We start from the raw sequence: 27017 nt of genomic DNA, 5'->3' as shown, positions 1-27017 counted from the left end.
ATCTGGTGCATGATGGCAGAAACCCAAGTACTTGGACCATCACATGCTGCCTCCCCTGAAGGCTGTGTTAGAAGCATTAGAGCCAGGACTTGAAGAAACACTTTGATATGGGATTCATGTGTCCCAAGTGCAGCACCACACTACCCTGAAAATTCTTTTTATCTACTAAGAGATTAAAAAAAATAATAAAATAGAACCAAGGTGTTATGGTGACAAGACAAAAATATGCTTTTTTTAAATTTAATCCAAACTGGTACACACCAAGAGACATATTAATAGTAATGCCTGAGAAGTAAGAATCAGCACATGAACTTGGTGTTTCCCTCTGGATTGAAATTGTAAACTTCTCATCTAATCTGCATCATGACATATAAATTATTTAACAGATCTGCTAGCAACTGTTTCTGAGAAATCATGTCATTTGCCAAGAGTAACTCAAAAGGAATTCTGATTTTGACATTTCCCCCTTTGCAAATATTCCTAGCCAGACAGTTAAGGAAGAAGGCTGTTTGGGCTGAAAAGGTTGCTTTCTGCCACCCTATCTGTTTTGGTAGAAAGCTCTGGAATAATTCTTTATTTACTACCACTTTACTAGAAAAAAGGCTCTTTCACCATATTTCCACATATAGAGATCAACTTACTCTTTGTATTATTGGTCCCTGTCTTCTGTTTGGCAATACAGCATTCTTTGCATATGTTTTAAAATATCAGTGGCTTTTATCATTTGAGAAAATGATCACTTAAAAAAAGCAAGGATTTTTGCTCCTGGACTTGAAATTTAGCACTTATTTCCTATGTATTTGAGAATTATTTTCCAGCTGTTCAGCAGAACTGTGTTAGGCTACCAAAATCTTATCATTTGAAACACTTTTTGCATAACATATAAATATACTGACTTGTCTAGCTTTCTACTAAGTGACGTACTTCTTCAGGCTTCATTCCCACCCCTGAGAAATGGGGTTACTGATTGTGTTTGCCTTGATGGATTTTTAATAATGTGTAAGTCAACAAAGACGTACAATGCATTTAGAAAACATGTCTGATAAAGATTAAATACTACCACTGTACATATTGTACTTTGTCTAGGTTTTTAAAATATGAGGACCAATCCTAGAATTAATTGAAGTTAGGGGAAAAAAAGCTGTTTCTAATAGTATGTCATCCATGAATAACCTTGGAAAGAATCCCAATAAACCCAGTTTTAACTCGTTCTCTTTCTCTTTCCCCATCCATTATGTTATTCCTGGTCACTCACATGCATATGGAACTCTCAATATCTAAAATCTGATGAAGTGTTAACATTTCTTTCTCTCATTCCCTTGGGAGCACTTTCATGTCAGCGATCTCTGACTACTACCAATCATTTTGGAGGTAGAATCTTCATAATTTTGTTTTGTAAGCTCATATGTTCATGTTCTAAATGCATGGTGCTGTATGGGATCAACGTCTCATCCTTTATAACACAATCAATGTTACACAGAAACAACTATTTTAAAGGAAATGCTTTGATAATTATAATTATTTTTGCACAGGAATATGGGTAAGTGAGAGAAATAATTTGAAAAAATACATGATCATTTACTAGTCACTTCTCTCATGCCTTTTTGTGTGATTTAGATGAAAGGGAGTTAGGATTTTAGCTGTAGAAACTTCACTACATAGCTAATAACATAAACATTTTAACATTAGACACTAGTTTTTGTGGCTTCTCCATCACTCTCGCTGCTCCTTCCTAGAATTTTGAAAAATGTAACAAAAATTTCCCTCCTGAGGTGTACTTTGGTAATAAATATGAGAAAAACATGTTTTGTTTTGGTAGATGTTTTACACTTTTTTTTTGTCAGTTTAGGTATATTCTGTTATTTCAGTTTCAGAAAAAAAGGCCAGTTTTAATGTCAACATTTCACTCATTCTCATTTATCAAACATGGAATGAATTATTTAAGTGGGTTGTACAGTATAATAAAGGTCTTCATAAGCCAAATATGAATGAGATTTGTAAGAGTTTGTGAAACCTAATCCAGAACACTAATTTTTTTAAATAATTAACTTCACAGAAAACATAGCTGTCTTTTCAATAAAATAAAACTAACCTTTATTGACATCATTGCTTTTATGAAAATAATTATCTAAAAATCAGTAGATTCAAGTTTTAAAATCTTATATGTGTAAAGTAGTTAAATGGCATTTTTATGCAAGTTCCTTTATATTTTTTTTTAAGATTTATTTATTTTATTACAGTCAGATATACAGAGAGGAGGAGAGACAGAGAGGAAGATCTTCCGTCTGATGATTCACTCCCCAAGTGAGCCACAACAGGCCGGTGTGTGCTGATCCGAAGTTGGGAACCAGCGACCTCTTCCAGGTCTCCCACGTGGGTGCAGGGTCCCAAAGCTTTGGGCCGTCCTCGACTGCTTTCCCAGGCCACAAGCAGGGAGCAGGATGGGAAGTGGAGCTGCCGGGATTAGAACCGGCGCCCATATGGGATCCCGGGGTGTTGAAGGCGAGGACTTTAGCCGCTAGGCCACGCCGCCGGGCCCAAGTTCCTTTATATTTTATGGAGTTTCGAATAGGGTCTTTCATGAGATGTTTTGAGTTACTGCATTCTTGACTATGGCAACTGAATGTGTAATACATTTTATGTGTTTTTCTCTGTGCAGGTGCCTATCTTTTACCATACTTAATACTACTCCTGGTAATAGGCATTCCCCTTTTTTTCCTGGAACTTTCTGTTGGTCAGAGAATACGACGAGGAAGCATCGGCGTATGGAATTACATAAGCCCCAAACTTGGTGGGATTGGATTTGCAAGCTGTGTAGTAAGTTTCCTAGGGTGGTATATAAAATCGGCTTTTACAAGGTTTGCAACTGTGTAATTGACATTCAAGTAAATTTTCTCTGAGCATGTGTCTTTACACGATTTCTTAGTCATGTTTTTGAAAATGGTAATGCAATGGTCACTAAGACTGTAAATGCTGCTCTAACTTGGTATTGTTGAGACATGTAAAGTTGTTTTCAGAGAAGGCAGTATATTTCCCATAAATAATGAAGTAGGCGGATTTTCAAAATGTTACATGGGATTTTTCACATTTTGTCTCAGCATTTTAAAGAAAGGGACATGGAGGATTCATGTCACTCTGGTATTTTATTTTGCAGGTGTGTTATTTTGTGGCTCTCTACTACAACGTCATCATTGGCTGGAGTCTGTTTTATTTTTCTCAGTCTTTCCAGCAGCCTCTTCCTTGGGATCAGTGTCCTTTGGTGAAAAATGTTTCTCACACCTGTAAGACATGTGCTATGTAATGTTTGTGTGTGTGTGTGTGTGTGTGTGTTTAGGGATTATAAGATTACTAACAGCACAGGCGTAAGTAAGAATTATTTAATGTGGAAGAAAGCTATCAAAAACATCATAACAGAATTTCCCTCAGTTTTAGGACTGGCACGTTTCGAGCAAATTTTCATCATCTAAATTCACCAACCCTTTCCCAGTTATTTTACATTTGACATTAGGGCCAGCTTTATACGTCTTCAATTGTTAATGTAGACATCCTTGTTGATGTTTTCCATTTTCATTAATTTTTGTGAAAATGGACAGAAGGAAAGAACTCAAAATAAAATAACTGCTTTTATATCTTTAACTCTTGTTATTTTTTTTTCCTCGTTTTTTAAGTACTGAAAAGTAAAGGAAAAATGCACCCCCATGTTAACCATGGCCAATAAGCAAAGAATATAACTGATTTATGTAGTTTAAAATGCCTTAGTAATCACGTTTAAGAAAAGTAAAATGATACAAAAAATATACTGGAACTAATATATTCGAACATTTTAATTTCAACCTATGATTAAGCATTATAAATTAAATAATTTACATTATTTTTCTTTTGGTCAACCCAGTATCGATTTTACTTTTAGGGCAATGATTTTGATTTGTAATTGCTTTGATAAGCTGACACATCCTTTCTTTACAGATAATAAGATATATCAAAGAATATATATGTCTATTGGTTTTGAAAATTTTTGAACAATTGCATCTTTACTTCTTCTTTGTGAACTTAAGTGCTGCTGTGTAATACTATCCCTTTGTGGAGAACATTTATAAGTTCATTTACAAGTCCTCTGAGAAAGCAGTTTCATCACCCTTCATGGTCTGGCATGATTGTGTCATGTTTCTTTCTACAGTTGTACAGCCGGAATGTGAAAGAAGTTCTGCCACCACCTATTACTGGTACAGAGAAGCACTGGACATTTCTGGTTCCATTTCCGAAAGTGGAGGCTTGAACTGGAAGATGACTGTCTGTCTGTTGGCTGCTTGGGTCATGGTTTGCTTAGCTATGATCAAAGGCATTCAATCTTCTGGAAAAGTTAGTATATCAGATCCTGATTCTGATCATCATTCCCATGCCAATGACACTTCTTCAAACTCTTTTCCAAATCTCCATGTTCAAATGGCATGTAACACCCTATTCTGTACAGTTCATCAGATATTGGTAGGACAGGGCCCAGCACAGTAGCCTGGCGGCTAAGTTCTTCACCTTATACATGCTGAGATCCCATATGAGCACTGGTTCTAATCCCAGCAGCCCTGATTCCCATCCAGCTCCCTGCTTTTGACCTGGGAAAGCAGTCAAGGATGGCCCAAAGCCTTGGGACCCTGCGCCAGCATAGGAGACCCAAAGGAGGCTCCGGGCTCCTGGCTTCAGATCGGCTAAGCTCCAGCTATTGTGGCTGCTTGGGGAGTGAATCACTGGGCAGATGCTCTTCCTCCCTGTCTCTCCTTCTCTTTGTATATCTGATTTTATGATAAACAAATAAATAAATACATCTTTTTTTAAAAAAAAGATTAGTAAGATAATGACTAAAAAAAAGATGTATTTATTTATTTGAAAGTCAAAGTTACACTTAGAGATGAAGAAACAGAGAAAGATCTTTCATCCATTAGCTCACTCCCCAGATGGCGCAACGGTCAGGTCTGGGCCAGTTAGAAGCCAGGAGCCGGGAGCTTCTTCCAAGCCGTACATTGAGTGCAGGAGCCTAAGCACTTGGGCCATCTTCCGCTGCTCTCCTAGGCACATTAGCAAGGAACTGCATCAGAAGTACAGCAGACTGATCTCAAACTGGCACCCATAGACGGGATGCCAGTATTACAGGTGGCAGCTTCGTTCACTAAATCACAATGACCTCCCCCGAAAGCGATGGCTTTTAAAACAATTTTAATTAAGGACTTTCAAGTATAGTATAGTGACAGCTAACATCGTTTATAATCTTTCCAGTGATTTATAAATTATTTTGTTATAAATTATTTTACTTTCCTTATTTTAATAAATCTTTTAATTTGTTCTTAATACTTTAACATCCTTTCTTTTTCTATTCAGTGGACCCTAATGTTTGTATTCTGTGATCACCACTTTCTTATCATGGAAATTCATGAGAGCAGCAAAATGAAAAATTCATTTATCTTGTACTATTAATTTCTTTCATAATTAATGTTTTAAAGGAATAGTCACATTAAACATTTTTAAATTGTGTAGTGTAGAGGTGGCTGCCGCAATAGTGCTACGGGCTAATCTTTTGCTCTGTGACAATAGCATGCCATGTGGGCACTGATTTGTGTCCCAGCTGCTCCACGTCTCATCCAGCTCTCTGCTTATGGACTAGGAAGGCAGCAGAAGATAACCTGAATCCTTGGGCCCTTGCACCTAAACGGGAGATCTGAGGAGGCTGCTGGCACCCAGCCCCAGGTCAGCTCAGTTCTGGCTGGAGCAGCCATTTGAGCAGTGAATCCATGGATGGAAGACCTTCTCCATGTCTCTCTCTTTTTCTATAAAATCTACCTACCATATAAAAATCAATAAATCATTTTTTTTTATTGGAAAGTCAGATGTACAGAGAGGAGGGGAGACAGAGAGGAAGATCTCCTGTCTGCTGATTCATTCCCCAAGTGGCCACATAGCTGGAACTGAACCGACCCAAAGCTAGGAGCCAGGAGCTTCTCCCCGGTCTCCCATGTGGGTGTAGGGTCCCAGGACATTGGGCCATTCTTAACTGCTTTCTCTGGCCACAATCAGGGAGATGGATGGGAAGCAGGACCACTGGGATTAGAACTGGTGCCCATATGGGATCCTGGCATGTACAAGGCAAGAACTTTAGCCACTCAGCTACTACGCTAGGCCCAATATTTTAAATTTTAAAAATTAATAAACTTGAATATTTCTCTTTTTTTAAATTGTTTTTTGATACAATTTAGTTGGCAGTGTGCTCTCCCCTTCTCCTCCGCCAAATTCCCTTCCCTCCGCTCTATTCTCCCCTCTGGGTTCATAATGTGTATCCATTGTGAATTTTCCCAAGTCCATCATGCTTCCTCCAGAGTGTCTCCCAGCCTTGTAGGAGAATAACTTTTCATTGTAGATTAATTTTTGTATCGTGAGGCCCTAATGTAGGTACAGTGAGGATTAAGTCTTTGTTGTTTATGGTCAGTACCAATATACCAATAACAGAGATAGAGGGGACGCTGACTCTCTCAGGTGGTTATAATGTTTCTTAAAGCTCTGAACATCAATAGGTATTTAATGATAATCCAGACCAAGAATGTGGAGGAACATGAAAGACTTAAGAGCATGACTGCTTAGGGCAATTGAAGATATAAAAGGGCTGTGACTGAAAGGATATTAGGTGAATTCTGCATACATTGACTTCTTTTTGTTGGGTTTGAAGAATACATTAGGGAAGTGCTTGCTAGTCATTATTTTTCTTTCAGATTGTCTTTTTTTTTTTTTTCATCCTCACTGCCGTTGCATTACATCTGTTATGTTAGCTGAACCATAACACGTTATTGTTGGCCTTTCTGTTTGGAGAGGGAGACACATGCTCGCATGCACGCGCATGCGCACACACGCACACACACACAAAATGAATGAGAAAAAGCAAGAGACAGCATCTTTTCATCCACTGGATCACTCCCCGATTTGCTGCAGTGGCAAGGACCAAAGCCAAGAGCCTGGAGTCCCACTCAGGTTCTGTAGAGGATGGCAGCAGCTAAAGTTATTGGGCCATCTTCCACTGCTTTCCCAAGCACAGGAAGAGGGGTGGGTTGGAACTGAAACAGACTCTAAAACAACACTAAGAAGTCATTATTGCTTTCAGATCCTCTTTCATATTGAACAACAGCAACAACAAAACATGTTTGAGGAATCAGGTAACTTCACAAAAAAGGCTAGTTAATTCTAACACTTGGGGTTAAGTATGGTCTATTTAAGTCTGGAGCCCATGCTCATCAATTTGTAATATAATGTCTCTGTTATATGTGTTGCCACCCACTGATGAATGCTTTCATGAAAGATGTCTCCGTTTTCTTTAATTCCTGTTTCTTTCTAGTTTTATTAGCATATTTGATTTTTTTAGTGGTAAATCATAGCCCACTATGTTTACCTTTCTGGTGGAAATTCTGAATTTTTTTCTTCTTTGATGAAGTAAATGTAATAGTATTATATTTGAATATCTTTAAGTATTTTACATTTATCACCATTTTGTGTGATTAAAAAGGTCTAACTGAGCATGTCTTCTGTTGTGCTAGAAACGCCTCACAGTTAGCTAATAAATGAAGAGGTCAATTCTTAAGCCAAGTATAGTGCTTGTGTATGGTTCCTAACATGAGTACATTTGATAAAGATGAACAGGCTCTTTTTAGTCGGGGAAAGTTTTAAAAATCCTTATTCAGATTCTCTTCCTATCAAGTCTTTTTTTCTTCTCAACCTGTTTTTACTTGTCATCTAAAGAATCACTCATCTCTGTCTTCTCCTGGCACTTTGAGGTCATCTTGTGTCATACAGTACAATTTGTCTAGCAAAGTGTAACACAAGTTATGTAGAGCATGTGATGATTATTTCAGCGAGACAGTGACTTTGGGGCAGAGTTTGAAGAAGGAATTGGCTAGATATTGATACGGAGGAAAAGAGCTGTAAGTGACATTAACGAAAGTGTGGACAACTAAATTGTCACATTTGCAGTGTCATCTAGGGATGAATATGAGATAAATATATGAGGAATAATACTCTGTGTTTGCCCACACAGCAAATTAATATTCCCAGATAAACATAAACATAAAGACAGTCTAGAGAACTATGGTGAAAGGCTGGGATACAAAAAACAAATCAGAGCATGCACCTGCTAAAATTGAGTGAATTTGTAATGCGTTTTGTCAAAACCTAAGTGCAACACACCCTCTATCCAAAGTGTTATTTGGGAACTACATGAAGTAAAATAGATACGAAAAGGTCATTTTGGGGAGGGGGCGAATGGGGGGACAAGTAGCTTCTGCGCCTTTTGATTTGTCTATAATTCTGAGTCATACTAAAATCTGTTATTTTCTTCTTTATTAAGGAGAAGAAACATTTCAGACTGGTGATCACAATCTTCAAATAGTCAAATCAAAAGAAAAATGGGAACGTTCTTTATAGTCACAATAAATAAGTGAAAGTTGTCGCTTATGAGGTTAGCGGGGTGGCGGAAAATACTCAAAGACAAGAAGACCTTTGTGGGATCCATACTGGCAACACTGACGTTGCTGATAGAGATACGCTGGAGGTGACTGAGCAGAGTGCATGTCCCCTCGTTACAAGCACCTGTTAAGGCAATTCTCATTTCAAAGACAAAGGGTGGAAATGAGAAGCTCTATGCACTTTTGTTATTTTAAGATAATGTTTTCTATCAGTTCAAGTTGAAAAACCCTTCTCTGAATGTCTAAAATCTCAAATTCTCTAAATTTATACTTGCCAACATGATATTTACAAGTATGAATTTCAAAAGCTGATCTCGTGAAAGATTACAATCAAAACATAAGCATCCCAAAAAGTATTGTAGTGGGCCAGCATGTGGCTAAGCAGGAACTCACCCTTGGAACAACATCCCATTTCAACATGCAGCTCTGCCTCCAATCCAGTTTCATGCTAAAGTGTCCAAATACTTAAGACTTTGTGATCCACATGGGAGATCCAGCTGGAGCTCCTGACTCCTGGCTTTGGATAGGCTCAGCTCTGGTCGTTGTGGCCACTGGGTGAGTGAACCAGTAGATGGAAGATCTCCCTCTCTTTGTCTTTTTCTCTCTGTTATTCTGGCGTTCAAATAAGTTAGGAAGTGTAAGAAAATATTTAGCCTGTGGTGTCAAGTATATTAAGAAACACACATGAATTTTCTACGTACACTTGGGTTTACCTCCCAAGATACTTTGTGATATTTCTGTCAATATTCTAAATCCAACAGAATCTGAGACCCAAAGCACTTTGCATTCCAGGCATTATATTTAAGGGATGCTCAACTTGTACTACTTTGCTATTATTATTACCGCTGTGCTAAGTACATCAAATACATCTCTACTGGCCAGATGGTTTTCATGTTTTATTCTCATTTTCCAGCAAAGCTAGCAAGCTTAGGAAGGCCAGAATGAAACAACTGTTATATGGCAGAGCAGAATGTAGGTAATAAAGTTTCTGAAAGAATGAGTCTTTTTGCAGACATTTTTTATATTTTAAAATGTGGGAAAACTTGCAATGGAAGGATTTATCATATTTTCTATTTTATAGTTCAACAAAATGGAAACATGTAGCATTTGATACTTTTTCCTTAAATATTTTTCAGTTGTTATATCTTATATTATTAGAGAGAGAGTCAAAGAGACCTTCCATTTTCCAATTCACTCCACAGATCGCTGGGCCTGGTCCACGGTCTTTATCCTGGTTCTCAGTTGGTATAGTCCTGCATTGTTTTCCCAGGCAAGCAGGGAGAGGGATTCGAAGTGGAGCAGCTGAACATGAATGGCACTCATATGGGATGCCATGTCACAGGCAGATGCTTTGCTTGCTATGCCACAATGTTAGACCCAATATGTTTTCCAAAGCTGTTTTATTTATCAAAGATCCAGGGGCTTTAAAATCAGCCAAGGGAATATGCTTCATATTTTATTCCCATTCTAAAAATGTACACTTCCTGAACAATGTAAAGGCCATTCACTCATTAGTTAGTTATTTAACAGATGATGATTAAACATTTATTATGTATCAGTCACTGATCCAGTTTTGTTCAATGAAGGAGGTAGATGCTGAGTGTGTCCTCATGAATTTTTCATTCTACCGGCAGAGAAAGGCAAGCAATAAGCAAATTCATTAAAGAATTTTAGACAGCAAACTATAAGACTAGGGTATGCAAACAATATATATATAAGGGATGCATATTCCCAGGTTGGATTTAAGCTACATTTAAAGTGTACCTTCTAATATACTAAAATGAGGGTCATATGATTAACTGCAAACAATTTGCGTTGAACAACAGCACGGAAGTGGACATTTAACGTAGCAGTTCATGTGCTCATGTGCCCCTGTTCCATACCCAGCTCCTGACTGCAGCTTCCTGCTACTGCAAGCACTGTGAGGCACCGTCATAACCCGCAGGGCAGGGCGGGATTGCATTCCTGGTGCCTGGCTCTGACGTGGCTACGGCAGGCATTTAGGGGATGAATCAGAGGATAGCACTTTTTTTTGCATGTCCATCTCTCTGCCTGTCACATAAATTAAGAATTTGAAAAGTGGATGCCTTCATTAAGAGCTGACTCAAGACAACCATCAAACTCTAGTTCAAATGTTACTTCTTATATGAAGTCTTCTTTCAAATCCAGAGTCTGGAAATAAGTCAGATTACCGATATTTTTGGACATTCGTCAGGCAGTAAATTTAATTTCTGCTGAAAAACCAAGCAGACAAGGTGTTGTGCAGATAGTAAGTCCAGGTTTAACATTTGTGAAGGGATGCCTTAAGTGCGAGCACTATAGTTCACGTGAGATGAAAGTAGCCGGCAAGGTTAAAGAATGCTAAATGTGGGGCTTGGGTTGGAAGACGGTTGGACCTTTCGTAGGACAGCAGCATCCTTTATTGGAGTACTGACTCGAGTCCGGGCACTTTCCTTTCATTCCAGTTCCTGCTGATAAGTCCTGTGGAGCAGCACGTGCTGGCTCAGCGCCGGGCCATGCAGGAGACCCAGATGGACTTGCAGGCTCCTGATTGCACCTGAGCTAGTCCAGGCTTTTGTGGGCAGCTAGGGAGGGAACCAGAAGATGGAAAGTTTCTCTCTCTCTCTGTTTCTATTTGAATGTCTCCTATCTCAATTTCTCTCCCTTTCAAGTAAATGAAAATGCAAGATATATATATATATACATACATATATATATATATATATATATAAAAGATTTATTGTTTATTTTGAAATGCAAAGTAACAGAGGGAAGGAGAGGGAGAGAAAGAGAGATCTTCCATCAACTGATTCACTCCCCAGATGGCTGCAACAGCTAAAGCTGAGCTGATTTGAAGTCAGGAGCCAGAAGCCTCTTCCTGGTGTCCCAAATGGGACTTTGGCCATCGTCCACTGCTTTCCCAGGCCATAAACAGGCACGTGGATCACAGGTGGAGCTGTCAGGACTAGAAATGGTGCCCAAACGGGATACTGGCACCACAGGCAGAGGACTATCCTACTATGTCACAGATGTGGCCCCCAAAATAAGATATATATATATAAAAATTCTATATGTAATTTGGATGAAAAGTGATCCATCTGAAAACATTGACAGAAAGGAAATCAAGAAATGTAGGTGATGGGATATAATAAAAAAGTTAGAGATGAATTAAACACTATTTTTCCTTACAAATAGTTGAATTAAAAAAACAAATAGTTGAATTAGAATTTAATTATCCTTATTAGAATATTGATTATAGTGTACTAAAACTTTATCCATAACTGTGTGTTTTCACATATATTCAAATATGTTTCTTAAATGAATAAAACTTTGCAAAAAGGGCCAATTATCATAGTGCTCCCTATTCTGCATTGTTTGTGGTGACGGGTGGATTCAGGCACTTCCTGCCCTGACCCATCCCTGTCATGGTGCCCTTGCCTCCATTTTTCCTGCTGCTCCCTCCAGCGCCCCTGGCTCTGCAGCTGCTGTGTGTCAGCCAGAGATATGGAAACATACAGGCTGTGCAGTGAAGGACACTGCCAATAACCAGAACAAAATAACCTCAACAGTGCTAAGTGATGCCAAAACAACTAAAATCAAAATCATCATAGAGGGTTCCTGGTGTGTGTGTGCGTGCGTGTGTTTTGGGGAGTGGAGTGGTTTGGGGAGTGGAGAGTGCAGGTTGGAAACGGGCAGCCCTGGTGCTGGATGGTCAGTGAGAACTTCCAGGAGATGATGAAGATGAGAAGTGAAAGATGACTAGGGGGAAGTCGTGTGCAGAAGAAGAGGCTCCTTCAGGAAGGCCTCATTCCTGCTCTGCCCTGCAAGACTGTCAGAGCTCGGCATGCGCCCACGATACCAAGAGCCTCAAGTGGCAGAGAGAGCAGAGAGGCAGGGGCTCTGGGGAGTCTCCTCTCTCTCCCTGTAACACTTTCATGTAAATAAAAATAAATCCTTAATTTAAAAGATTTTCATTTTATATCAAATAGTATCTTACACAAAATAGTCAAGACAAAGCATCCATAAGGTTATTAACAATGATAATGTTTTTAAAAACTGTGACCATCCAAGTATAGAACAGAGCACATACAGTCTTAACTATAGCAAAGAATTGTTAGTGTGCTCACCCATTTCTGTTTTCTTTTCCTTGCAGATTATGTATTTTAGTTCTTTGTTCCCATATGTAGTACTTATATGCTTCCTAATCAGAGCACTCCTTTTAAGTGGTTCAATTGATGGCATCCGTCATATGTTCACACCCAAGGTATGTACCATATTTCTATTTAACTTTTAAAAGCATGGGAGCATTTTGGGTATTGTTAAACTATTATCACAATTACATTCAAGTGCTAACTGTTTAAATGTGCAGCTTAGGCTTTTAACCCACAGCTGCTATATTTTTTAGAGATTTATTTATTTTTATTGGAAGGACAGATTTACAGAGAGAAGGATACAGAATGAGCTAACATTCACTAGTTTACTCCCCTGATGGTCACTACAGCCAGAGATGAGCTGATCCAAACCCAGGAGCCAGGAGTCTCCTTGGTGTCTCCCTCGCAGGTGCAAGGTCCCAAGACTTTGGATCATCCTCTGTTGTTTTCCCAGACCACAAACAGGGAGCTAGACAGGAAGTGGAGCAGCTGGGACACAAACTGGTGCCCATATGTGATGCCAACACTTGCAGACAGAATTTGCCACATGAGCCATGGTGCTGGCCCCTGTAGTTGCTGTATTAATCAGCCTATCCAAACCAGAAGTTTAATGCAGTACCTGTAATTACATCCATTTTATCTTCTAGTTTAAGTGTTCCATTTTGGTTTTGGAGTAAGCCCATCAGTATCTAAACTTCAAGAATCCACCGTTGATTATAAAAATTAACCTCCAGTTACTACATTGGCACAGTTTAGAACACTCCAGTCTTCATTTGCCCTGCCATTTGTTCCAGTGTTTCTAAACTTTTTTGTGGACCGTTTTACTACAGTGAAAATAGGAATCCTTTTACCAGAAAAAGAATGAAGGTGTTAATATGTGAGATGGCTAGATTACCGGAAATCCACCGAACCGGCTTCAGAACTTTACTACTTCAGAGAAAACTTAGCATTTTCTTTCTGGTTTGTTTTGAGATTTTGGAATAAAATGCTAATGGTCAGTTTTGGGATGCTTTGTCACTTGATAGATGCATGAACATCTCAGGGAATTCTCTTTATTCTTCATAGAATTCACCCCAATAGAGCCAGCCTCGATGCTGGGCACGCTGAACCTGGTCAGTCATAGCTGGTCAACCATGATGATCTCTGTCACACCCCATTTGTTTTGATTTAACAGGAAACTATAGTGAATTTGTACTTCTGTGTTAGCTTGCTACTAATACTGTCATAGGCTGACATAAAGAGACTGGCATATAAAGGTACAATTTCAAATTTAGCTCCAAAATTGGAAGTCATCAGAAGAATGAGTGGCAGCCAGCATAATGCTGTAGTTTTGACAGCGGGGGTTCGTGCCTCTGGAATTCTCTGTCAGTCAGCGCAGCTGCCTTGATAAGTTGTAGAAGAAGCTGTGTTCTTTGCACGCCTGGTTCTGAGTTGGCATTCATTCTGTAGTAGCAGAAGCGCTGACAGCGGGTCTGCTTTGCTCAGCTGGTTCAAAGAACCCATTTCACAGAGTTGCTGCTACTTCTTAGTGAACACGAGTTAAGATTCATGAATCCCAGTCATGTTGTAAATGAAATATGCTTCAAATAGGCAGCTAGTTATCAAAAATATTGATATTTCTAGTGACAAGTAAAAATTGCTGGGGTTAAAAACAACCAAATTCTTTGGTAAATCCCTGTATCTCCCACCATTGGCAATTACTTGTGACTCAGTTGTAGGCATGTGTTGGGTAAGTCTGCCATCTAGTGGGTAAAGTTGAGAAAGACAGTTAAGGCACTTTAAATGGTAACATAACCTTAGGTAATAAATGATAGTCACACCTTAGTTGAGTAATAATAAATTATAAAGATAAACTGTGTTTCACAATAACATTAATAAATTTTAACACTGATATGAAAAATTAATTGAAGCAATACTTCTCAGTATTTGAGCACAGATTTTGCAATCTGTTTCATAGCTCAAGGCTATTCCCAAAATACCGTGTAACCTGAGGTAGATTAGTTACTGGGTTGTTTGATGATTCAGATGATAGCTGCAACAATTACATGGATTTTTGTGAATATTAAGGACGATTAGCTGTTCACAGTACTTCTCAGCATGCCGGCCGCTAGTTTACATGTGCTATCAAGTCAGTTACCACACCGTGCGTTATTTTGAACTCATTTACTGTCAGGATCTTAAACTGTGGAGCTCATGTTCTTAACAATGTCTGATGTTGCTTCCAAAAAAATGATTTCACTCGGTGGCAAAAACAGATAATATCCCAGTGTCACGAGTACCACTTGTTACCGCGGCTTAACTTACTTGTTTATTGAGGTCTACCTTAGATATGGCTATTGTTAATTGTTGCAGCAGAAGTTTATGGAGAATATACAGTAATAATTTTAAAAGTCATGAAGCAGTTTCTTGAACTATAATTTTAGCAAAGATTCAGAACATTCGAACTTTAGATCTGAAAGGGCATATTTAAATGCCGTAGCCTAATCTCAAATGATTGTTGAGCACAGGTTTTCAGGGATACACTGAATGAATGAATAACACATGTGTAAGCAGAAACCCACAGCTCTGCCCGACAGTTTATAATTAGTATCTATCGCTGCAAACATAAGATTTCCACACCATTGAAAAAGAAAAGAAAAATTGGAAAATACTAACAAATGATTTCAGAGTGATTAACAATTTTGATTTCCTTTGCTGTGGAAAGAAAAAGAAGGCATGATAGAAAATAGCCCTGTGTGTATGTGTCTGCCTTTACCAAAAGAAAAAAAAAAAGAATCCTGTATAAAGTGTTCATGTAGGTAAAATCCTCAAGTATCAGTTTAATTTTCTTCTTTTTTTTTATTTTTCTAAAAAAAAATCTTTAAAAAATGACTTATGTCTTCTTAAGAACAGGTTGTCACCCAGGTTTAACTAACCTGTGGGAACAACAAAATATCCTTTTAATATACTGACATAATACTCCCTCATGAGCCACTGGTTCTGATGTCGCTCATGTTTACTTTTAAACAGCTCGAGATAATGCTGGAGCCCAAGGTCTGGAGAGAGGCTGCCGCTCAGGTGTTCTTCGCCTTGGGTCTGGGATTCGGTGGCGTCATTGCCTTTTCGAGCTACAACAAGAGAGACAACAACTGCCACTTCGATGCCGTCCTGGTGTCTTTCATCAACTTCTTCACCTCTGTCCTGGCAACGCTGGTGGTGTTTGCAGTGCTGGGCTTCAAAGCCAATGTCGTCAATGAGAAATGCGTTGCACAGTATGCATCCTAACTTCCTTTAGCTTCTGGATGGCACCCTTAGATAGGAAATGGATGTGGAGGCACCCTCGGCGCTCATTCACGGGTTTTCTGTTTTTCAGAAATTCGGAAATGATCGTAAGGTTTTTGAAACTGGGGAACATCAGTCAGGATATAATTCCCCACCACGTGAACCTTTCAGCGGTTACTGCAGGGGATTACCACTTGGTGTATGACATCATTCAAAAAGTGAAAGAAGAAGAGTTTTCTGCGCTGGGTCTCAGTTCCTGCCAGGTTGAAGATGAGTTAAATCAAGTTAGTAGTTCACATTGGAGCAATCAAATGATTACTGTTCTGTTCCGATGCCCATTATACAGCAGATTAATTTTGTGAAAATGGTCCTTCAAATGCCTAGCAATGATTATGCTGTTTCAAAATCCGCCTTGCATTTCAGTGAACATGTCGTCCTAAATAAAAAAAAAAAAAAATCCAGATATGTCTTACTTTAAAAGCAATTTCGGGGCAGGACTTTGTGGTGCAGTGGGTAGAGACGCCATTTGGAATGGTTTCATCCTTACTGGAGTGCCTTGGTTGAAGTCATTCCTCTCCTTCTGGCCTGGCTTCTTGCCAACACACACACTGTGGCAGCAGCGGGTAATGGCTTTGGTGCTCATGTTTCTGCCGCCCAGTGGGAAATCCACATGGAGTTTCCTGTTCCGGGATTGAGCTGGGCCCAGCACTGGCTATTACAGGTATTTGGGAGGTGAGACACAAAACGCCTGATCTCTCTGTCTCTCTTGCTCAAGTAAATGGAGATAAATAAAAATAGAATAGTTAACTAGTCATGTGCCAAGCATTATGAGTGAAGCCATTACTAATATAAAAATCTTTATTACTGGTGCTGATACGGAATTCACTGTGTCCCTTCCATTGTGAATACCAGCTTGTCAACCTGAAGTTTTAGGCACTAGGAAAAATAGCAGTGATGAAGATGTAGTTTTGCTTAAAGATCTGGAGAAGTGCCTTTTTCTAACCTAGTTATTCCATTGATACTTTTTGGCTTTGCATTCACGTTTTTATTTTAAAAACAATTACCCAGTCTATTTTTTAAAGACTTAATTATTTTTATTTGAAAGGCAGATTTACAGAGAGAAAGAGATAAAGGGGGTGGGGGGTTTCTCATCCACTGATTCTCTCCCCAGATGGGTAAAATGACCAGAGCTGAGCTGATGTGTAATTGGGAGTCAGGGGATTCTTCTGGATCTCCCAGTTGGGTGCAGAGTTCTAAGTACTTGAGCCGTCATGTTCTGCTTTCCCAGGCCCTGAGCAGAGGGCTGGATTGGCAGTGCAGCAGCCGGGACACGAATTGGCGTCCATATGAGATGACTACTGAATTATGGCGTCGGTCCCTCATAGTGTATTTTTATACCAATTGATGAATCTACTTTGAGGAGTCATAAAAATAAATATTTTTTCTTAATATATGGATCAGAAATAATTGTATATGTATATGGACTTTTCTAATATAAATGTGTATATATATATATTTGCAGTTACGTAGCTACAATAATACATAACTGCTTGTATTCATAAATGTTCACCCAAAAATGATAGGGCTGTAACACTGACCTTTAATTACATCCCCCATGGACTTTTTCATGTTACGCTTTGTCTATTCATGTAATGTATTTTGTATTTATAGGAAGACGTTCATTGTTTGGATCCATCTAAGTCTGGGTTCTGAGAAAGAAATCCTGTTATATCACAGGCTACAGCCTGATTTCAGAATGTGTATTTCCAGTAGCCTCTGGCCCTGACTTGAGAGTCCCCTTCCCATTGTCACCTCTGCCTGTTATTGCCGTGTGCTCACACTGCTGCTTGTGTGCCTTCCAGGCTGTGCAGGGGACCGGCCTCACTTTTATCGCCTTCACTGAAGCAATGACGCACTTCCCTGCCTCTCCCTTCTGGTCCGTGATGTTTTTTCTCATGCTGGTAAACCTCGGGCTTGGGAGCATGTTTGGAACCATCGAAGGGATCATCACCCCCATTGTGGACACTTTCAAAGTGAGGAAGGAAATTCTTACCAGTAAGTTTATGATGTGTTTGACTTTTTATTAACTGACAGAGCTTATTCGGTTCTTAGTCAGAATTTAGAGATGGAAATAGGAAAGTATTATGTTTTGGACTTTATTCATGTGTACGATGTTTCTCACTATAATATATACAGGATATATTTAATAGATATTACTTTAGCTACCAATTTATTATTATTTATCACTTAAATATAGTGTTACTAGTACTGGAAATAGAAATGTTATTATCATGGATCAATAACCCAGAAGTACATATAATATGCATGTAGCATTTCTCATAAGAAGCCAAGTCATTGGAACAGTTCAGAGAAGCAGCTCTTGGACGTGTATTTTGGAGTACTGGTTCGAGCCCTGCCTGCTCTGTTCCTGTCAGGCTTAATGCTAATGTGTCCAGAAATGCATCAGAAGATCATCAAAATCCTTGGGTCTTAACCTTTTTGAAAGACCAGAGTGGAATTCCTGGCTCTTGGCTTCAGCCTGGTGCAGACCTGGCTGTGGCATTCATTTGTGGAATGATCCAGTGGATGCAAGCCTTCTCTCGCTCACCCCTCCTCCCTCTTTTATCATCATTCTGCCTTTCAAATAAATAAATCTTAAAAAAATGGATCACTTTATGGCCAGATGCAGTAGCCTAGTGGTTAAAGTCTTTGCCTTGCATGCGCCAGGATCCCATTTGGGGTGCTGGTTCTAATCCCGGCAGCCCTACTTCCCATCCAGCTCCCTGCTTGTGGCCTGGGAAGGCAGTCGAGGATGGCCCAAAGCCTTGGGACTCTGTACCTAAAAGGGAGACCCAGAGGAGTCTCCAGGCTCCTAGCTTTGGATTGGAACAGCTCTGGCCATTTCAGTCATTTGGGAAGTGAGTGAATCAGTGGACGAAAGATCGTCCTTTTTGTCTTTCCTCCTCTCTGTATATCTGACTTTCCAATAAAAATAAATATTTTTTAAAAGGAGATCATTTTAGATTCAATTCTCATTATCCAAAATATTTGTAGTCTAAGTGAAAATGCAGAATCTTGTGACATATATGTCAGCAATTATGGTTTACTACTAGTTATGTCTCCAAAAAGGGAAGAAAGTAGGGTCTGACACTGTGGTGTGGTAGGCTGGGCCTCTATCTGCATCATTGGCATCCCATATGGTTGCCAGTTCGTATCCTGGCTGATCCACTTAATATCCAGCTTCCTGCTTGTGGCCTGGAAAAACCGCAGAAGATGGCAGCAGTCCTTGGTCCACTGCACATATGTGGGTGATCCAGAGCAGCTCCTGGCTTCAGATTGGCTCAACTGTGGCCATTGTGGCCACTTGGGAAGTGAACCAGCAGATAGAAGATGCCTCTTGGTCTTTCTTTCTTTCCTCGTAATTTGCTTTTCAAATAAAAATAAATTAAAGCTTAAAAAAAGACTGAAGAAGATAAACTCATCAGTTTGTGTGGTTTTTGAATTTCTCAAGTCTGTACGTGTTCAGATACCAGTGCTCAACTATATGCTTGCATTTGGTGGAAATAATAGAAACAATGAGAGACGTAAAGAGATTTGAGAAGGTCACTTTTCCAAAAGAGCAGTGTTAAAATTAAGATCAGGTTGAGAACATAAGAATTGTGTCATGTAATATAAGTAGATTGATGGAGAGCATAATGGAGATTTCACATGTGGCAAGAATTCATAAAAGGTTGAAATATCTACGTATGTGAGGGAACTGTCAGAGGACTGAATTGGGAAGTAGAAGGGCTTTCTCTAAGGTCAGAGGATAAAAAGAACAGTAGGATACTTCGCCAGTTCAGAGAACAGAAACAAGACTGTTGAGTGATGGAAATTAAGATTGGAAAGAAAGATTTACAGGTGGACTTGAGCCGTAGGCAATGGTTTACGAGCTTCCTCAAGGCTTTAAATTTTACCCGTTGATAAATGTAGCAATAATGTATGTGCAAAGACTTCTCACACATTACAGATGTGTCACTCTTTCAGGCATATGTGTGTTTTAAAATGGAATGTCAGCATTCGTGTGTGTGTAGATCTTCAACTCAGATAAACAAAAACAAAGCAGTGTCTGCTTTGGAATACCAATGTCAATATCCTGCCTTACATGCCAGCTACAAAAATGATCTCTGCATAATTTTCATTGCCTCCATCCTCGTGTATTTAATCCATTCCTCTCCGATGGCAAACGGTGTGCAAAACGGAGGGAAAAGGAGCAGTGTATAGAGAGAGTCCCACATGGTAACATTTGCTAACTCCCTCTGGAAGACATTGGAAAAGGCACGTAAAAAAAGCAAATGAAAAGATGCTTATTCAGAAAAAAATAGATAAGTAAATCACTCATCTTTTACATATCCAGCCAAGTTCTTACTGTTTATATTGCCTAGAATGCACTTCCTTTGTATTTACCTGCAATTAGTACGTAATTAGGAAAGATCGTGACATGGCCTATTGAGTCAGACAGGCTTGGTCATATATCCAAAACCTGCTAGTTCTAGCTTTATGCTTTTGAGTACAATAGTCAAATTCTTCAGGGTCAGTCTTATCAGTTATAGAAAAATGAAAGTATACCATTAAATTCAGATATTACAAAAATTGAGATTAATTGAAATATTGTGTGCACTGTGAAAAACAGTTGCATTTCATATGCAGAGAGTCCAAGTTAGCTATTATTCCTTCCTAAATTGAATGTTTATAGATGAAAATCATTTTTGTATGATGTAACTCATGGCTACAATGCACTGCTTACGAGGTAAAAGCAATGGGCTTACTTAATGCAAATTTACAGGCATTATTCAATGATATAAATGTGACTGAATCACAGATACCTGGTTTTTTCCTCTCCTGAATTGCTGTCACTTGCCCTACTTCTTTCAGGTTATTCACTTCTGTTAAATACTGATTGAGAAAAAGAATACTGTTGTGGGTCTCCATGCTAGTGAGCAAAATAGCAGAAAGTATTTGGTGAAAATATAGGAAGAGAATACAGATTCTGAAAACCTCTCTGAATTATGATGTTAATGGTAGCTTGTCAGAAGTGTATAGATTTTGTTTCCTAAAGAAACTCCTTTTAGATTAATTTTTTTTGTTATTGTGTGGTAATTAGATTTCTCAGTGCTGTTGTAATTAGTTTCCAGACTATCTGTTTAAGTAAGATAAAGAGATTTGTTTGGGTTAAATGAAGATACAGATGTGGGCTTCACAAAGTTACAAGCTACATGATGTCATTGAACTTAGACATGTATAGATTTCAACACTACAGCATAACATTTCAAGACAGAGAAGGAACAGAGACTCTTGGTTTGCTGGAAGAGTCAACTTCCTACTAATCCTAGGAGTTGGGCATGGAAATTTATATTTTCAGATTTTTTCCTCAGTTTTGCCAGTTTATTATTATGCTTGGTAAATATGTGTCCTCAGATTCAGCAAGATGAATTATTATAGTGATTGTATTAAAGCTAGGGCCCACTTCAGGTAATTTAACTCCACATATGTTGCAATCTGTATTATTTTTATACTATGTATTGCCTATTTGTGTAATTGGTATAGTATTAAAGGTTTGATAAGTGTATAACTATAATAATTTTGTACTGCCTACAGTTTTTAATATCTCAAAAACGACTCAGAAAGAGAAGTTATTTTTCAAACATGTTCTCTTCATAATGAAGTTCAAAGTACTTGACTGCACAGGAGCTAATTTTTTCATTGATTCCTCTTGTCCAGTTATCTGCTGTCTTCTGGCATTTTGCATTGGCCTCATATTTGTGCAGCGCTCTGGAAATTACTTTGTTACAATGTTTGATGATTATTCTGCTACACTGCCTCTGCTAATTGTAGTCATTTTGGAGAATATTGCTGTAAGCTTTGTTTATGGCATTGATAAGTAAGTATATTTGCTTTTATACTTTCATTTTAAACTCTTTTGAAAATGTCACTAGTCAATATCTGTTTCATTTAGGAGAGGAGGGAAATGAGTCAAGAGAATTGCTTGCAAAATCAAATCTCTTTCAGGCCCTTGCTCTTCAACGATTTTAGTAAAATATATTTGCCTATTCAAAGATTATACCGAATCACATAGGCTATAGTATTGTGCAGAAATCTGGTGGTTTTATTTAATTCATTATCAAAAAGTAACTTCCAGGTTCTAGTAATACTGGATATGCTGCAAAAATCTTAGGTCCATTTGGTTATCATTGTTATCTCCATTTCACAAATGAAGAGAATACGGCTTAGAGAGACACCGAGAGCCTTGCCTATCACACGCCTAAATAGAAGCAGCTGAGTTGTTTAGTCATTTCTGTTTAACACTAACACCTGGATCCCAATCAGGATGAGTGTGTGCCAGCGCATGTGTGTGTATGATTTAGCCCAACTCCCAATTTGTATGGAGATTTTACTTGAATTCATTATATTCATAAATATAAGCATTTTCCATTTGATATTAAAGGAAGTATCATAGCATTCTAGAAAGCAAAGACTTTTGAAGGATGGCTAATACTTTTAAAAGTAGTTACTTAGTGTACAGATATGTGGAGTTAAAGGCAATAGCACCATCAATTGTAATGTAGCACTGTGTAGAGTCTAAATAAACACAGCACGACTGAAGACAAAGTTCAACTCAGCAGCACAAAGGATGAGCTTTGTAACATGCTTAGTGAATATTTTTTTTGTTCTCTAAAAGTTTTAGGTCAGGAAGCACTAGATCATTGAGGAATCATGTATTTAGCGATACTATCAATGGGTGCCTGGGATATAAGTCTTAAGTCTTAGACACCAGTTGAGATACCTGCATCCTGTATTGATGTGCCAGGACTCAATTCCTTTTCCACTTCCTGCTTTTGTTCAACCAGGTTTAAAGCAGGTAATGGTTCAAGTATTTAGGTCCCCACTACTCATATTAGAGGCCTGTGTGGAGTTCCAGCTTTCAGCTTCCAGTTCCTAGCTTCCAGCTGGGTCAGCTCTGGCTGCTGAGGGTATTTGAGAAATGATTCAACAGATGTGAAATAAGTCTCTTTCTGTCTACCGTTCAAATACATAAAATTGTAGGAAAAAACCGAATTGACCATTTACTTAAGCGCCAATTCATAAAGTAAAAGTAAACAGATCAAAAAATTCTCTGAGTTTGTCAAATAAGCATGTGAAAAGACTTCCCATATCATTAGGGAAATGGAAATTGAGGTAAAAAGGAGATGCAGCCGCATGCATGTTAGAATGTCCAACACTGAGGACTTGGACAGCACAAAGGGCTGGTGAGGGTGTGGATGTAGAACTCTGACGCACTGCTGATGGAAACAAAATGGTTATGATCGTCTTAGAAGAAAGTTTGGACCCAAATTAAACACATGCCTACTGAATGGTCTATAGTCACATTTCTTGTTAGCCCAAATGATTTGAAAACATGTCTACATGTTTGCAGTTTTATTTATAATTATCCAAACTTGGAAGCACCCAAGATGTCCTTTGATAAACAAACTAGTATGAGGAGATTTCAAAATATCCATGGAAATGTAAAATAGGTTTATTTTAGTGCAAATTTTTTTTTTGAAATCCATGCACATTTTCATAATATACAAATTCTCATAAACTTCTGGGAAGCTCTCCTACATCCAGGCAATGGAACATTATTCTGTGCTTCAAAAGAAATGAACCATCAAAAGCAGATAAATATGAGGAGAGCAGAGTTGGTATACTATGAGGTCAGTTTTGGAAATAAAAATGTTTAGGCGTGTTCATTTATCTCTCCTAAATGAATAAGATAATTTATTTTTACTTAAGTGTGATTAAGTCTTATGGGATATTATTTTAAGAAAAAAGATAGAGACAGATTAACACCCAAAAGAAAAAAAATGCACACAGCAAAATAATGGATTGACACTTCAAAATAGTAAATATAGCACATATCAGAATTCTTTAAAATTCTATAGGAAGTTAAATAGAACAAAGAAATGTTTGAAAAAAGAGATGGTAGAACTGAGGACGTGAATGTGTTGATATATGCTTTGAAAATGTTAAGATTGCATAACATAAAAGGTAAATTTTATTTTGTGTAAATTATACCTCACTATCCTGACTTTGAAAAACCCAATGAAAGTTCAATCATGATTCCAGGTCTAAATACAGATTTGCAAAATACAGGGAACTCATATGTACTTGGGGTTGCAATCGGAACAACTCACACTGAGAAACTCTAGCGCAAAGGATCAGATGATGCAACAAACATTGGTAGACAGGAACATAGCAGGGCAACTTGGAGGTTAATGATGGCTTTAAAGAAGCATCGGTTAGCTTCAATTCAAACAGACTAAGACAAAGCTAATTAAGAAGCTATAAACCCTGATTACAGATATCCGAAAGTAACCACTACTACGAAAATTACAAATGATTTTAAAGGACTTCAGATTGTGTGCTCATCAGACAGAGAGTTTTCAGTAGGAAGAGATTTTGGAATAATTGGATAAGCTGGACTTTCACTAAATAAAAATCATACCTAACTGGTTTCACATTATTTTATGTATTTTCTTAATTATATCAGCTCCTAACAAGTTTTTTTATTCAGTGTAAGGTGTTATAGCACTGATTTAATGCACCTTTAAAAATGGAGCAAAATCAACTGCAAGAATAATCACATTCTTTATTCTTATTTAGGTTTATGGAGGATTTAAAAGATATGCTGGGTTTCGCTCCAAGCAGATACTACTACTATATGTGGAAATATATCTCTCCTCTAGTGCTGTTGTCATTGCTAATAGCCAGCATTGTGAATATGGGCTTAAGTCCTCCTGGATATAATGCATGGATTGAAGATAAGGTAAAGTATAATGTTAGATTTTAAAAGATGTATGAAAATGCTAGCTTAAGGTGTTTTGCCTTTTGTTTTCTACATAGCATTTTTACTGTGCATTCTGTGTATTAACAGATGTTGCTTTTCTGCAGCAATCTTGATATTTAGATTTTGTGCTCTAAAATCTGTGTTTTTAATACAGTATTCATTCATCACATGATTAAGATTGATTCTATCCTACTTAAAACAGTTTCATTCATGTTAACATTACAAACCAGCATCTATTGGGTTTTTGGAGAACATGTTAATCAAATCCACCTCCATAAATATTTTTTGTTAAATGTTATTAGCATAAATATATGCATGAACATGTAAACATAATTTAAAATATGTAATAATTGAAAATATTGAAGTGGATTTCTGCTCTATGCAAAAAGTGTTAGTAATAATTATTTTTTGGCTCTTGCAGGCATCTGAGGAGTTCGTGAGCTACCCAATGTGGGGAATGGCTGTCTGTATCTCTCTGATAATCCTTGCAGTACTCCCTGTTCCCGTGGTCTTCATTGTCGGTCACTCCAACCTCATAGACGATAGTTCTGGTAACTTAGCAGCTGTGACCTATAAGCGAGGAAGGGTCCTAAAGGAGCCCGTAAACTTAGAGGGAGATGACACAAGCCTCATTCATGGCAAGATACCAAGTGAGATGTCATCCCCAAATTTTGGTAAAAATATTTATAGAAAGCAGAGTGGATCACCAACTCTGGATACTGCTCCCAATGGACGGTACGGAATAGGGTACTTGATGGCAGATATGCCAGATATGCCAGAATCCGATCTGTAGCTGGGGAGAAGAATCAGCAGGTCCTATCTGGTTCATTTACAACAATGACCACTGGCTCAACTAGGGGAAGCATCGGGCTCCTCTCATCAGAGGACGATCTCAGGTGTTCCATGGCTGTGATCTCTACTCCTAACACTGTATGTCAGTTCAGCTAGAGCATTCCTTTGGATTCTTTGGTTTACATGTGTGCCGACAGGATTACCAACAAAGCTCACAATGACTGAGGTCCACATTTGGCTGGATTTTTTAAAAGGTACTTTTGCGGTTTTTTCAAGTATTTCTATCTTTCAACAAAATAGGTGTTACCTCAGTTTCTAATTGTTTCTGGACTTAGTAATATTGGCGATTCAAAAACGGCATACCTTCAAATCTCTAAGTTTACCTTCAGGATAACTCCCAGTATTACAATGAGCAATTCTGTCAGTTGGTGCCTCTCAGCACATTTCCATGAATATATCGTGTAGATAGGCCGTACTTATTTTGGTAGCAATGACACCTTCCTAGGTAATTAGTTGAAGAAAGCTGCAAAATATTTTCTTATGTAATAGCTGCACAGAGCAATCAATAGTAGCAAAGAATAAGACGGCGTTCATGCTGGGATGGACAGTCAGAGGTGTCTGAGGATCCCGTGAGTGAGGAGTGTACATTTTGTGTAAAATATATGTATGAAAGTGACCCAGGAGTGAATGACCTTAAGAGCACTCTCAAGAATTATGCAGACTGCATTTTTCTTATGCCGTGTGCCTAAAAACTTACTTGATATTTATTGTGGTCTCAAGATTACTCAGAGTATATTTATACAATATACTTGCAATGTACATAGATGTATATTAGTACTCTAAGTACTGATTTGAAAACTTGAAGCAAGATGGCATTTTACTTCATATGCTTCTGTTTTGCTTCTGTTTTATGCAAATATAAATCCTTTTTTAAGTGATTGTTAAAAATTGTATGGCATTACATTTTAATCAACAAATAAACAAAGTTTAAAAAATTATGTTTGATTTCCTGTTTATCCCATGAACTGGACAGTCTTTCCTTTCAGTGGGCATGTATGAGTTTTATAATAGCCATCACATTCCATATAGGATTAATATATGATTGATAGAACTATCACCAGTTTAGAGACAAAGGAAAGGCAGTGTTAACTTGTATTCACTATGGTTTCAGAATGCTGGAATAAACATCTTGAAGTCCCCAAAGGAACTGTGTGTGCAGTTGACTGATGGGTCTCTAATTATCTCTGATGCATAAGGAATTATAGTTTTATGAAATTATTGCATAGATGACATTACGAAAAGCAGAGGAGTCTCAGCAAATGCCATTTGGTTAAAATGTTTCTATTCATAACTGTTTATAAAAGGTAGCTACTTAATACTGTTCTACCATCATTAGCATCTGCATTTATCAAAAATGATTAAATCAACACAAGGCAAGGTGGCACATGCACAATA

The 27017-nt window shown here is 38.2% G+C and overlaps 1 protein-coding gene across 3 annotated transcripts in view; it reads left to right on the top strand.

Moving 5' to 3' along the window:
• SLC6A15 (solute carrier family 6 member 15) overlaps positions 1-26556 on the top strand; it is a 46848-nt gene extending 20292 nt beyond the window's left edge. The window contains exons 3-12 of one of the 3 annotated variants that reach the window (XM_004583070.2): positions 2660-2817; positions 3155-3281; positions 4178-4359; positions 12646-12756; positions 15653-15894; positions 15996-16188; positions 17767-17959; positions 21665-21824; positions 24587-24749; positions 25192-26556. In XM_004583070.2, coding sequence (XP_004583127.2) covers positions 2660-2817; positions 3155-3281; positions 4178-4359; positions 12646-12756; positions 15653-15894; positions 15996-16188; positions 17767-17959; positions 21665-21824; positions 24587-24749; positions 25192-25563 — 1901 coding nt within the window. In that variant the 3' untranslated portion in view covers positions 25564-26556. The remainder of the gene's footprint in view (positions 1-2659; positions 2818-3154; positions 3282-4177; positions 4360-12645; positions 12757-15652; positions 15895-15995; positions 16189-17766; positions 17960-21664; positions 21825-24586; positions 24750-25191) is intronic. The other 2 variants (XM_058673350.1, XM_058673351.1) reach the window with 2 other exon arrangements.
• The last annotated feature ends 461 nt before the right edge of the window (positions 26557-27017 follow it).

This window comes from Ochotona princeps, chromosome 15 (genome assembly GCF_030435755.1).
Source record: "Ochotona princeps isolate mOchPri1 chromosome 15, mOchPri1.hap1, whole genome shotgun sequence".
Classification (NCBI taxonomy): domain Eukaryota; kingdom Metazoa; phylum Chordata; class Mammalia; order Lagomorpha; family Ochotonidae; genus Ochotona; species Ochotona princeps.
This window is presented reverse-complemented; position numbering and strand designations above follow the sequence as displayed.